The sequence below is a fragment of the Asterias amurensis genome, chromosome 9 (assembly GCF_032118995.1).
Source record: "Asterias amurensis chromosome 9, ASM3211899v1".
NCBI lineage: Eukaryota > Metazoa > Echinodermata > Asteroidea > Forcipulatida > Asteriidae > Asterias > Asterias amurensis.
In genome coordinates, this window is record NC_092656.1 from 2582147 (window position 1) to 2597345 (window position 15199).

General features: G+C 36.9%; 1 protein-coding gene across 1 annotated transcript; it reads left to right on the plus strand.

The window, feature by feature from the left end:
• The first annotated feature begins 1154 nt into the window (after positions 1-1154).
• On the plus strand, positions 1155-12271 carry LOC139941370 (uncharacterized). The gene is made up of 10 exons (XM_071937831.1): positions 1155-1497; positions 3572-3736; positions 4002-4151; positions 4950-5051; positions 6042-6239; positions 6970-7134; positions 7749-7875; positions 8603-8781; positions 9634-9766; positions 10910-12271. The coding sequence occupies exons 1-10, from the start codon at positions 1282-1284 to the stop codon at positions 10963-10965; spliced, it is 1491 nt and encodes a 496-aa protein (XP_071793932.1). The 5' UTR covers positions 1155-1281; the 3' UTR covers positions 10966-12271.
• Positions 12272-15199: the final 2928 nt, after the last annotated feature.

Genomic DNA, 15199 nt, shown 5'->3' on the forward strand with positions numbered 1-15199 from the left:
CAGCTGTTTCAGCAGCTTTCGAAAACGGTAGAAAGTGGCCAGTTTTTAGCGGACGGATACACACTAATGTATTTACACAGCACGCTTGTAATTGTGTTTAATAATAATATGCACTGTACGGGATCCCCTTGTATAAACAAGTGGAACCCCTTGCGCTATATTTAGCAGCCAATCAGAGAGCGCGCCAAAAGATGATGTCATTATCGGATCCGATGTAAACACGTTGTGGCGAGTCCATACACTCGGCATACACAACTTGCAAGATCACGATGTGGGTGACGCCTACATTATTTTGACAAAAAAGTGCGCATTTCCCGAAGGATTTGGCGCTTTCCAGTTTCCTCAGCTTGTTGATTAATTACACGAATCTGATCTGCTTGTCAATTTCGGGCCGCAGTAGATTTGATAATAGTCCAATTGTAAAAGGTATACAATATAATAATAACAAACATCGAAGTAGCCTGAATGGCGGTACTATAATGCTGAAAAGTACAGGCCTAGATCCAGACATTATCAACAATTGATACAGTTTAAGTGAATGAATGAATGAATGAATGAATGAAGAAAACGTATGTACAAAAAAAAAAAAATAAAAAAAAAATAAACAAATAAATAAATAAATAAATAAATAAATAATAGCCCACCATCCCCCATCAACCAATGAAACAAACAATTTTACATGATGCGAAGTAAAACGAGGTGTTTTTTCATTTATTTTGCTATTATTATTATAAGTATTTTGCATTTGAGTTTGACACCATTGTCAACGAATGTGCCATCATGGTGAACATTATAAAAAAACAAACGAATGTACATGTAAATGTATGTACGCACGTTTTATACAAAATTACGCACTTGAAGTCGTTTTTGCTCCCCTCCCGGTCCTCTGTCAACATAAACAGAATACAAGCTACAATCAAATGGTTCAATTGGATGACTTAATGTTTTAAAACCAATCAATAATAACCAAAGGTCAATGGGGGAACACACATTATTTTAAACCACCCTTCCCGAAAACGGGACCCCGCCTAAGCGCCGAAGTTATGTTTAGAAATTACGTCGCCGTTTTCAGCACATGCAGCGCTCGTTGCTTCTTTCTGATTGGCTGCTAAAAATAGCACTAAGGGCTTCCACATAAAACAGTATTTCACAAGATGGCGAACGCACATCACAAATCCGTCTACAAAAACAGAACTCCTCACAGGTTTTCTGCAGAAGTTCGAAGCTCACTTGGTCACACAACTTACTCCTGCAGTTATACTGAAATAACTTGACATCAAAATGACGATTGATGTGTACATGAAACTGACTACGGGGCGTGTTTTTCACATGCCCGTGTCGGAGCACGAGACCATACGGGAGCTATGCGAGAGAGTAGCGGTCGAAGAGGGGGTTCCAGGCAACTGTTTACGGTTCAAGTATACGGGCAAAGTGCTCAACAAAGATTATACCATCGGCTACCTCGGTGTCCGGCCAGAAACTATTCTCAAGGCAGATGTGAGTATTAAATCAATTTGATGGTTTGAGAAAACATTTGTTGGACAAGTTTCCATATATCCTACCACCACTTTTCACTCGTTTTTTTAATACATATAATAATCATGGATGGGGAATATGGATTTTGTTTTAGTCAGTACTCAGTATATCTAAACTAAGGCCAGAAATTGGTGGCGAGGTCGTAAAATTTGTCCGAAGTTTGTGCCACTATATAATAAAATGTATATTCACGTACACCCACCTCAAATTTTGTTCAACCTGATTATTTAAAAATCTTGATAAATATGTCATGTCGTGGTCGAGCAGAGGGAGAAGAGCACCAGACTCAAGCTCTGGTGTTTCTGTTCAGCAGAGTGTGGGTACGAGTCCAGGGGTGGATTTCACAAAGAGCTAGGACTAGTCTTATCTCGAGTTAGGACCAGTTACTCGTCCTAACTTAGGACTATCCATGCAATTTGTGTATCTCCTAGGACTAGTCCTAAGTTAGGACTAGTCCTAACTCTTTGTGAAATCGACCCCCGATCTTGATGGTCAAGTCCTTAACTTAAGACAGACACTTACCGGTAAACTTTATTGCTACGTCCTTCATTCGGGAGGAATATAAGGCCTTAGGTCATGTGTGTTGTGTTGCACGTAAAAGAACCCAAGGTGCATTTATTGATAAAAAAGAGAGAGGGGTTTGGACTGGTGGAGACGATAGCGGAAAGAACCTCATAGTTCTACAAGTAGGTTTTCCCCAGATCTTGGTTTGATTGGCTGCATTATAACGCCACAGCACCTTGTAAACCATTACTTCAAAAACGCAGATCCACAATACCTTGCAGGAAAATAACTAAAAGTTGAAGCACCTTGAGGTCACTGAGTGACAGATGTGATTAGGAGCAACTAGGCCTATATGTTAAAGGCAGTGGACACTAATGGTAATTGTTAAAGACTAGCCTTCAAAGTTGGTGTATCTCAACATATGCATAAAATAACTAACCTGTGAAAATTTGAGCTTAATCGTTCATCAAAGTTGCGAGATAATAATGAAAGAAAAAATACCCTTGTCACACGAAGTTGTGTGCGTTTAGATGGTTGATTTCGAGACCTCAAGTTCTAAATCTGAGGTCTCGAAATAAAATTGTGGAAAATTACTTCTTTTTCGAAAACTATGGCACTTCTGAGGGAGCCGTTTCTCACAATGTTTTATACCATCAACCTCCCTCCATTACTCGTCACCAAGAAAGGTTTTATGCTAATAATTATTTTGAGTAATAACCAATAGTGTCCACTGCCTTTAAGCGTATAATTCTTGTTTTCTATTTTGGTGTTGTCAAGAAAATCAAACTTTAATGTAAACATGCTGAATAAGTTTGACTTTTATAGCGACATCTTGTTAACATTGTGTACAGTAGGGTATTTGATATTCAGACACTTTGTACACTGGTCGTATTGTGAATCACAAAAACAAAAGCAAAAAGCCAAGGTCTTTTTTGATAAGAACGGAAATGGAATACGTGTAGGAATAGGCTTTGCAGGAAATACAACCTACACATAGGAAGTGAGCGTGACAGATTAGTTACTCATCTACCAAAGCCACCCCCAGCCAGGGACCTTGCTCAGCTGTGAAACTACTGTATTTAGAGGCCCTTTGGGGGATACAGGGTGACAACCTGCAGGGTGAAATCATAGTCCCCTATGGTACATCATGTTCTCTTCTCTGTTTTATTTTAAATGATTGCCTTGTTTTTTATTTATTTGATTTCACATCAGACAGCTTAATTTGCGGCAATTTTAGGATGGGTTCGATATTCGAAATGAGAAGAGATTTTCATTTTTTAGATGTGGGAGGAAAACGCAAATGGGGCCATGCAATCAGGTAGGGACCAATACCAAATCCGCTCGCAAAGCTCTAGTCCACAAAGGGTGAAAGGCAGGAAAAGAAACCACAGAGCCATTCTGATCATACAGACCATACAGACCGTTTAATAGAAGTGTCAACCATTTAAAGGAAGGAATACAGTCATATATAATCATAATAAACATATCATCATTAGTTATCTTGTCAATTTTCATCTTCTGTCTCTGCCAGATCATAAAACCGAAGTCACTGACAGTGCATGTGCAATGCCCAAGTGGAGACTCAATCACTTTAGTAATACAGAATGTCACAGAGCTAAAGGAAATCATGCTAAGGATAAAAGACCGGCGGGAAAAACTCGGCCAATACGATCCCCAAATCAACACAAGGTTACAAGTAAGTATTGACCTTTAACCTTTCAGGAAGTTCTTACTGTCAATGATAAGTTTAAAACCCTCAACTTAAAGGCACTGGACGACACCTCAGTAATTTGTCAAAGGCCAGTATTTATTCTCACTTGGTGTATCCCAACATGCTTAAAATAACAAACCTGTGAAAATTTGGTTACTAATGTAAAGCACATTGATATAAAAGCATGCTATTTTTAATAAATCAAAGTTGTAGTTTTGCTTAACTTTGATTTCTGATGTTTTCCTCGCAGTTGAATGGAAAAAACTTGGTGGGTGAGAACGATATTGCCCAAGATCTAGGAATTGTAGATGAGTCTTCCTTGAAGCTGGTTGAGCAGGCCCCTGCAGGTGATCCCGTCGCTGTTCCCCCAGAAGAAGACCTTGACCAAGCAGCTCTTGATGTAAGATCTTGTGTGACAATTTGTTTCTCAATCAATGAATTAACTATGTACAAAGAACCTTTCCAACTAACAAAAAAAGTCATTTGTGTGCACATCAGTTTGTAATTGTGTGGTTACAATTTTTATGTTAATGAGTTACAACATCAGTGTTAGACTTGAATTCAAGTCTGAGATCGCGGTTATTTCTCTACATCAGCTGCGCATAACGCTCACACAGATAAGCTGCCACAGGCGGCCACTCGTAGGTTCATGACGAAGGTCAGTCCACAAGAGGGTGCTATTTCAGACAATGATGAAATGGCTATCGAGTATACTTAAAACTAATATCACAGATATGGAAGAAATGTACATCAGTGGAAGTAGTTTCACAATCACAGCGCGCCATTTGGAGCCCCTAAAACTGTTTTGAGCGACATTTCAAAAGAATTTGGGGGGCATAGCTGCTCCTCATTTGTGGAATTTGTTACCACTGCATATTCAAACATCCTCAAACACTCTTCAAACTTCAAACATCTCCAAACAGTCTCTTAAGTACTTTTAAGTACTTAAGGGACTGAGACATCAAATGTGTTTAAAGATGTCTCAGTTCTTTTCTTGCTCATTAGAATAGGATCATAATTTTTCATAAATTTGTAAATTTTGTAAATTATTGTGTTGTATTATTGTAGGCACTCTATCGATGGATATTTGCGCAGTATCAGTTTTGCTATAACTATTATTATTGTAATTATCTTCATTTCAAAAAGCAGCAGTTTGGGATAAATTTATCATGAAATGCTTGCATGGTTTAAATTTCAGGAGCTGATGGCTACATTTGCAGAAGGTTTTGGTACAGACCAGGATGTTGAGGTTGTCTTCTCGTTTGATACAACAGGCAGCATGTATGGTTCCCTCACTGAGGTAAAGATATCAAAGGATTGATTGTATTGTATAGATCTTTATCATGCCGCATTCATCTTCGCCATGTTCCTTGTATGGAATAACAATAATGAGTGCTAATAAATCATTTTGCAAATAGGAACCAGACTCTTTTGATTTTCCAGCCTCCGTTTGGTAACATTGATATCAATGGGAAAAGTTCAAGATGGCTGCACCATGACATAGGTCTATTGTATTGTATTGTATTTTAGTATATTCCAAAACTGGAACAAACCCCATAAGCCTGGGGAGAGTAACATCAGTATAATAATAAAAAACAATTAGTGAAGAAGTTGTACGGTAAGCTAGGAGTCTTAACTTACAACAAAAACACACATTGGTTATATATTCCAGATTGCAAAATAACCCACGGCACTCGCAGCAATTGCCTTGGTGCCCTGTGCTTTTGCTGCGGTGCCTTTTGCAAGGTTCTTATTACACAATTACATTTTCCTCATAGAAGTGCCCCTTAACCAGTGGAAAACTGCTGTGCCCCTTCCTTCAAGAGCGAAATGCACAACCTGATATACCTCATTCTTACTAGTCCTTCAAGAGTTGTTTAGGCTTCTTCTGCTAGTAAATACTCGTCCACCTAGAAAAGAGTGCCTCTTCTGCTGTCCATATTTTGTTTTTACTGTTAAAGGGAATGTTTTTGTTTGGTAATAACTCTTAAAATGAATGGCTGTAAAATCTTTTGGTTAGAAGCCTACGGCAGCTTGCGATAGTAATGCATTATTGAGAAACATTTTACTTTAAAGTGAAGTGGTTATGTAAAAATACACATGTTTTTGTGCACTGAAATTTGAATCGGAGAGGCGTTACCGCGTAACATTTTTTAGATTGTGTATTCTTATTGGGGATTAATCTTCAAGCATGTTCATATTGGCTCCAGATTTTTCTTCGATATCTAAAAAAACGCAACCACCTTTTGAAATAATCAAAGAGGACCTCTTGTCTCTCCATTCTTTGCAGGTTAGGAGTAAGCTGGACCAGACTGTAACTCGTTTACTGCGGGACATTCCCAAGATCCGTATCGGAATCATGTCTCACGGTGACTTCTGTGACTATGAAACTTACGTGGTTCGCTCCATCGACCTGACCTCAAACCTTGAAGAACTTCTTGAGTACATCAATAATGTGCCCAGAACAGGTGGAGAAGGTCCACATGCTGTGAGTATAACAATTAAAAGACACCTGTTGTTAGTAAATGCTTCATTTGTTTCTTTTCCAAATGGGAGACTTTTTGAAAGCTCTGCCACTTTGCCACTAGAGGGCAGCAGACCCACCAGGTAAGGGTGCACAACTCCTATAGCAAACGAGGGTAAATGCTAAACATTCAAAAATACTCAAAAAATATTTAGAAGTCTCTCAGCCTCTTGAAAATTAAATCAGATACATTGTCATACCACTAAACTTCAGATTTCTTCTCATTTTTTGGTAGGTCAGCATTTTGGAATTTTTGCTAATTACCCTAGAAGAAACACTCCCAAAACCTCATGCACACCGCTTGTTATCATAATATGGGAACTCGTGTCCAGTACGTCCTGTTCCGGAACAGTTTGGTTTATGCTGGCATTGTGTTATGAGAAACAAAAATACAGTTTGGCTAAATCTAAATACACAATCAAAAACACGCAAAACACAATGTATTTGCTGTCAGTGAACGTCACTCATGCTTCTCTTATTCCTAAGTTGTTGACATTAACTGGTGGAGAGCGCCCTCTCTTGGTGATTGGCAGATAGTCTAAAGTTTCCCATTGTGGTTGATTTAATTTGTAATGTTTACTTTTGATTTTCTTTCCAAAGATGTGTCTATTATTTATTGTTAACTATGTACATACAATATAGGCTATATGAATTTTTTTGTTTACATTTGTTGACGTCTCCACCCCCAATGTAGTGCTATGAATGGGTATTGCACAAGGCACATGACCTATCGTGGAGTGAAGATGCAGCCAAAGCCTTGGTCATCATTGGTGATGTGAAACCCCATGAAGTCAGCTTCACAGACCAACACATCAACTGGCACGATGAACTGGATAGGCTCTGTCAGCGAGAAATCAAGGTATGTCTGGGTTCAGAACTTGAGGTCTAATGTTCAGAGTTTGGTGGTTTAGCGGTCCACAACTTGGTCACAACTGTCACAAGGGGCACGTTGCCACCTACCCCTGGGGCCGGAACAGGGTTTCCCCATTCACTGTTACTAAGGATGTAAGCATGGGTATCATCCACTAGGAGCCTGGCTGGTAGAGCAGAATGAACCACCTTCACAACTTTGTGTGAAGCAGTTATGGTTAAGTTCCATGCCCAACGGCACAATAGGAAACTTTCCAACAGTAGGTGGCAGCAGACTTACCGGGTAAATTTCCATTGTTTACGTAGTTCTGAACATGCGCATAATTCTGAGAATAATGGATTTACCCGGTAAGTCTGCTGCCCTCTATCGTCCCAGAAAGTCTCCCATTGTTATGAATAGGAATGCAAAGCCACACTCTGCTGCTGACAACACCAGAGGTTGGGTCAGGTGAACTAGACTGCTCTTAGTAAAAAGAAGTTTTCCCGTTTGTAAATTCTAGAGCTGAAAACAGCATTCCACTTTGACCTGCTGAAACATGTTATATGCTCACCTTTGTTGAATATTGATTCATTTCATTCGTTTTTTGTTCCTATTTCGTACAGGTCTATGGAGTTCAAGTCTACGACCAAACAGAGTTTACACCTTTCTACAAGGAACTAGCTGAGAAATCTAGAGGGGCGTATATCAAGTTTGCACATTTTAACTGCCTTACGGACATGTTCCTTGCTGGTGAGTAATCAAACACTTACAAGACACTTGACACTATTGGTAATTAATCAAAATAATTGTTAGCATAAAAACTTACTTGGTAACGAGTAATGGGGAGAGCTGTTGATGTTGATGTGCGACAAGGGTGTTTTTTCTTCCATTATTCTCTCGCAACTTCGACGACCAATTGAGCTCAAATTTTCACAGGTTTGGTATTTTATGCATATGTTGAGATACACCAAGAGAGAAGAATGGTCTTTGACAATAACCAAAGGTGTCCAGTGTCTTCAAAGCCATTGGACACTTTTGGTACAGAAAAAAAAGAAAAAAGTTCACAGATTTACAAATAACTTACAGGGTTTACAGAAGGTAATGGTGAAAGAGTTCTCTTGAAATATTATTCCATGAAATGCTTTACTTTTTGAGAAAACATTAAAACAATATCAATTCTCGATATGGAGAATTACGGATTTATTTTAAACACATGTCATGACACGGCGAAACGTGCAGAAACAAGGGTGGGTTTTTCCGTTATTTTCTCCCGACTCCGGTGACCGATCGAGCCTAAATTTTTGTTATGGTTTCTTATTTTATATATAATTTGTGATACACAAAGTGTGGGCCTTGGACAATACTGTTTACCGAAAGTGTCCAATGGCCTTAAGTAAAAGGGTCTCTGAAGTTCGTAAAGGAGATGTTCCTTTTTATGAGTTGTTGGTGATCCATCATATAAATTGTTTCCATGTAGTTTGTTATCGTGAGGCTGGGGAGGCTCAGCTCCAGCAGTACGCAGAGGAAGTCACACAAGACGGTCGCATGACGGAGGAACTGACAGACATGTTCAAGCAGCTGAAAGATAAACCTTCTACAACTGAGGATGAGATCGAGAAGGAGGAGGAAACAGCTGAAGCCGGAGCAGCTGAAGAGGTTAGTTATTTTGTTTGACAATGGGTTTTTTTATCCTGTAAAAAATTATCAAAGAGTGTTCAGGTTTATATAGGGTGTCATAGTTGCGTTGTTTAGAGCACCAAATTCAAATTCTGGTGGTAAAAGGCACTGAGCACGTTTGGTAATGATTGGTAGTCCAAGTTGCGAGATAACTATGAAAGAACAGTACACACTTGTCACACAAAGTTGTGTGCTTTCAATGTTTGATGTCGAGACCTCAATTTCTGAGGAAAATCAAATTTGTGTAAAATTAATTCATTATCAAAAACTGCATCACTTTACAGGGAGTCGTTTCTCACAATTTTTTGAACTATCAACCTCTCACCATTACTCGTAATAAAGAAATGTGTTACGATAACAATTATTGTCAGTAATTAAAAATAGTGTCCAATGCCTTTAACAACATTATGATGAAAAGAAATCTTGCAGCACGACGAAAGTGCGATATACACATTAATTACAGTGGGCATAGACAAGGTGTACAATTCAAGCCTACAAAAAAAGTACAATAATGTATGTCAAATACCAGTATTCTCAATTGGTGTTTCACTACATATGCATAAAATAACAAATCTCTGAAAATTTGAACTCAATTGGTCATAAGAATAATGAAAGAAAAAAACACCCTTGTTGCACAAAATGTGCTTTCAGATGCCTAATAAAAGTCTTCAGGCCTGAATGAGAAATGAGAATTAACTCTTTCTCAAAAACTACGTTACTTCAGAGGGAGCCGTTTCTTACAATCTTTTATCATTGCTTGTTACCAATTAAGTTTTTATGCCAACAGATATAACCAATAATTACTTAAATTTTTGATTCTTTTTTTTGCAGACCAAAAAAGGCAACTATGTAGCATCATCGTGGTGGGACCCCAAACTAGACGAATCAAAAGTCCCAGTTTTTACTTACTGCAGTGAAACAGACGTTTGGAGAAGAAAACCAGTAGTGTACAGACAACCTCAAGGTGGGTGTAAGATTAAAAAAAAATTATTTTAGGCTTGTACTCTAGCTCAACTTTTATCCGATTTAAATGTTTCTCTGTATGTGCCATGGAGCATTGCTTTCGATGGATTTGGCGCTTTATAAACTTTTACTACTATTATTATTATAATACTGAGTATTTGCGATAAGGTCTATAATAGTGGTGAGAGCGCCCTCTTGTGGCAATGGATCTTAGGAACTTATTCATAACAGGAGTGTCTTGAAATAAGGCTAGATTGGTAGAGCTAAAAAAAGACAGTGCTTGTATTTGTGTGACAAACCATTTCACATGGAATGCAAACTGTGAAAAATTTTGGTTTAACTTTCGGTAAACATTATTTTGAAAAAGGCACACACTTCGTGTAACACAACTTATATATAAAACAACAAACCTGTGAAAGTTTAGGCTCAATTGGTCATCAGAGTCAGGAGAAAATAACGGGAAAACCCACCCTTGTTTACGCACATTAGCCGTGTTATGACATGTGTTTAAAATAAATCCGTAATTCTCGATATCGAGAATTGATAATTGTTTTAATGTTTTCTCAAAAAGTAAAGCATTAATGGAATAATATTTCAAGAGAAGTCTTTCACCATTTTCTTCTGTAAAACCTGTAGGTTATTTGTAAATCTGTGAACTTTTTTCTTTTTTTCTGTTCCGAAAGTGTCCAATGGTTTAAAGGTTCTCAGACACAGTTTACCTGGATATGACTTCATTTCACAGGAATATTTCACAGAAAAATATGATTTTTGTATGAACTTAAGAATCAGTAAGCTGTCAGACTTTAATTATTTTTCTTCAGCTGCGCCTCGTATCTGGAACTCTCCTCTACCACTTAATCTAAGATCTTGTCTCTCTACCGCAAAATTCAAACACTCTTCTCAAAACAATCGCATGTCACAGGTTTTCAAGGACGAATTTTGTTGTGTCTGTTTTTCTTTCTTTCGTTTTGTTTTTGTTTTTACTGCGCCTTAAACAACCAGCAGGTTGGATTTGTGCGCATCACAAGTCTTTATTACTATTATTATTATTATTACTATTGTTATGAAACTTAAATAATAATGCTTTTTATTACCAATCCCGTACAATACCTTTTGATGTTTCTTTTCTTTATTTTCAATTTAGGTTATAATGATGGCCCACGAAAGAGGAAAGGAATTAAGCGATGTGTGGTCATGTAAATAAACAGCATCCCAAGGAGACGACTCCTTTAAATTCAAATAAGCCAGTATTAAATGGAAGGTATACATTTTGTAATTACTCAAACAATTTATTACCATAACAACTTACTTGGTAAGAAGCTCTGCAATTGTTGGTAAAGTATAATATTTTGAGAAATATTTCCCCTCAAAGGAATGTTGGCTTAGAGAGAGGTATTTAAAAATGTTTCAATCTGGGAAATATTTTTGCCTGAAGTGTTTCTCAGTTTGTGTTTTTCCAATGACAGAGTCTTCTACCTCTGCTCGGACATAACTGCTTTAGATTTTTATTTGACATCTCTGGAACGCTAATAATGCCTTTTGAAATGAAATTTTCACAGGTTAGTTTTATATCCACATTTAATATTGATATTGTTATAATAATATCAATATAAAAAAAACCTGGATGACTGAGAATATTCGAGAAGATCAAAACGATTGAACAAATCGAAACCCATAAGATACACTTTGCCTTTAGACGATGTTTACTTGCATCACAATGAAAAAACCCGAATCAAACTCGAAATTTGCTCAAGAATTTATCTTCAATATTAATGGTTCAACAGATTATAAATATTACACAAAACTAGGTGTTTTGCAACAAAGATGATAACATGAATGCTTGGAAGTACATTAATTGTATTATTTTATTATTTAAACAGTGGTGATTTGTAAAAATGAGAATTTTGTGAACATATTGGGATGTGATAATGTGAAAATGTCAAATTGATGTAAATGTTCTAAAGTTAGTTTAAAAAACTCACTTTGAAGGTTGATAGAAGAAGTATCAGCTGTTGGTAGACAACCTCGAGGCACCTGCCAAAGTTTGAAGTTTGATTATGTTACTCATCAAATAGTTGTCGTGGCCAAGTGGATAAGAGCACCAAACTCAAGCTCTAGTGTTTCTGTTCAGCAGGGTGTGGGTTCGAGTCCCTGAGCAAGACACTTAACTATAATTGCTTCTCTCCACCCAGGGGTGAATGGGTACCTGTGAGGGCAGAGATGGTTATTGGATTGATTTAGCTTAGTATTGCATATTTGTTGTTTACTCCCGTGGGAGCTGAGAGATGCTGAATTAATTAAAGGGCCTATTGCAGTTGGAAGTGCTTTTAAGCGCCCTTTAAAAGCCCTGTATACATATTGGTTATTATTGTTATTATAGATGAAACAGGAGCTTCCAAATAACATCTAATCAGGGCAACATGTAAAATGGTCAAGACTTCAAATCCTTTTGCTTTCAAAGCAGACATTTTAATAGTCTTAAGTTCTAATGCCATTTCAGGATTATTTTAAAAATGCTTGCCATTTCAGGATTTATTTTTTTATTTCAAGGAATTTTTTACTGTTTAGTTTTATGAAATAAGGTTTTGTATTTACTGAAGTAATTGAATGAATGTTTGTATCTTTAAAAAAAATGAATAAAAAAAAAGGTTAAAAACACATAACTTGTGACAGCAAGACAAATTCACATCTTGACAATACTTTTTAAAAATAAGCTATAAATATTTTATTTTTCAGTATTTGAGTATAATTACTGCAAAGGTATTTTAATAGTTATTAAGATTCAGTGGACTGTCAACCCAGAGACAAGAGGTAAGACATAAAATTGACGACAATAATCTGCATTTGATTCCTTAAAGGCACTGGACACTATTGGTAATTACTCAAAATAATTATAAGCACAAAACCTTACTTGGTAACGAGTAATGGGGAGCTGTTGATAGTAACGCAGTTTTTGAGAAAGAAGTAATTTTCGACGAATTTGACTTTGAGACCTCAGAATTACATTTTGAGGACTCCAAATCAAGCAACTGAAAGCACACAACTTGTGTGACAAGGGTGTTTTTTCTTTCATTATTATCTCGCAACTTCGACAACCAATTGAGCTCACATTTTCACAGGTTTGTTATTTTGTGCAGATGTTGAGATACACCAAGTGAGAAGACTGGTCTTTGACAGTTACCAATAGTGTCCAGTGTCTTAAAGGAGACGGACAAAATATTTCACTTTGTAATCTATAAATAAATTTTATGGCAATATAGTAATTGGAAACCTTGTTTACCAATCTAATTAGTTTTGGTGAAATGGAAATTGTTCAATTTATGGAAAAAAAAATTGCTGTTATGAATATTCACTGTCCCAATCCTAGAGCAATGCAAATATTTTGTGCCTAAAAATACCTCGGTGTCGTAACACACTTGATCAATTTCCTTACACTAATTGCCGTGTTCCAAAAAGCCCTGAACTCCCAGTGGATTATTCACAAAGTGGGACATCAAGATGTTTTTAAAAACATAGCTTTCCGGAACAAGTCCTATTATGTAATGAAATGTGTGACCTGTTCCTGAAGTAGTTAAGGATAATGGATTGATACTTCTCCAGAAGTCATCTTTGAGTTAAAAAAACAGTCTTTTTGTAAAAGGGTAAAGGCAAAAGTCAATACATTTCCTTACCCATTGTGATGTTTTATTTTCCTGCGCAAATTAAATGAAAATGCTGGACTTACCCCTTGTGATCTTTTCATTTTCCTGCCCAAATTAAACTAAAATGCTGGACTTGCCTCTTGTGATTTTTTTTATTTTACGGCCCAAATTCAACGAAAAATGCTGCATATTACCCCTTGTGATTTTTTCAATTTTTGGCCAAAATTCACCAAAAATGCTGAACTTACCCGGCCTCCTTGTGATTTTTTCAATTATCGGCCCAAATGAAACGAAAATGCTGGACTAACCTTTGTGATTTTTCATTTAAACGGTCACAAATTCAACGAAAATGCTGGACTTGCCCCTTGTTATTTTTTCATTTTCCTGCCCAAATTAAACTAAAATGCTGGACTTACCCCATGTGATTTTTTTCATTTTTCTGCCCAAATTCAACAAAAATGCTGGACTTACCCCTTGTGATTTTTTTATTTAGGCCCAAATTCATTGAAAATGCTGAACTTACCTCTTGTGATTTTTTAATTTTTCGGCCCCAAATAAACGAAAATTCTGGACCTTAGTATTGTGATTTTTTCAATTAGTGGCCCAAATTCAACGAAAATGCTGGACTTACCCCTTGTGCTTTTTTCAATTATCGTCCCAAATGAAACGAAAATGCTGGAGTTGCCCCTAGTTATTTTTTACAATTATCGGCCCAAATGAAACAAAAATGCTGGACTTACCCCTTGTTTTTTTTTTTTCATTTTTCGGCCCAAATTCAACGAAAATGCTGAACTTACCCCTTGTGATTTTTTAATTTTTCGGCCCCAAATAAACGAAAATTCTGGACCTTAGTATTGTGATTTTTTCAATTAGTGGCCCAAATTCAACGAAAATGCTGGACTTACCCCTTGTGATTTTTTCAATTATTGGCCCAAATTCATCAAAAATGCTGAACTTGCCCCTTTGTGATTTTTTGATTTTTCGGCCCCAAATCAACGAAAATTCTGGACCTACCCCTTGTGATTTTTTTCAATTTGGTCCCAAATTCAAAGAAAATGCTGGACTTACCCCTTGTGCTTTTTTCAATTATCGTCCCAAATGAAACGAAAATGCTGGAGTTGCCCCTAGTTATTTTTTACAATTATCGGCCCAAATGAAACAAAAATGCTGGACTTACCCCTTGTTTTTTTTTTTTCATTTTTCGGCCCAAATTCAACGAAAATGCTGAACTTACCCCTTGTGATTTTTTCAATTTTTTGCCCAAATTCAACAAAAATGCTGGACTTGCCCCTTGTTATTTTTTTCATTTTCCTGCCCAAATTAAATGAAAATGATGGACTTGCCCCTTGTGATTTATTTATTTTTGACCCAAATTCAACAAAAATGCTGAACTTACCCTTTTTTAATTTTTATTTTAGAGTCAGATTTGATGAAAATGCTAGACCATTTCAATGGAAATGCTGAACTTACCCCTTATGATTTTTTAAATTTTTGACCCAAATTTGATGAAAATGCTGGACTATTTTGATCACTATTGCATAGCAGGAACATGACACCAATTTTGACAATAATTATGGTATAAAGGTCAAGTCACACAGGCCCAATAACGAGAACGAAAACGATAACGATAAAAATGCATGCCCTCGATCGGTTGAATGAGCGTGGGTGTATTCTGCGTGGAGCATTTCAACCAACTGAGGGCGTGCATTTTTATCATTATCGTTTTGGTTCCTGTATCGGGGCCTGTGTGACTTGGCCTTAAGGATCTTATTCTCGTACTTTCATGGCCTCAA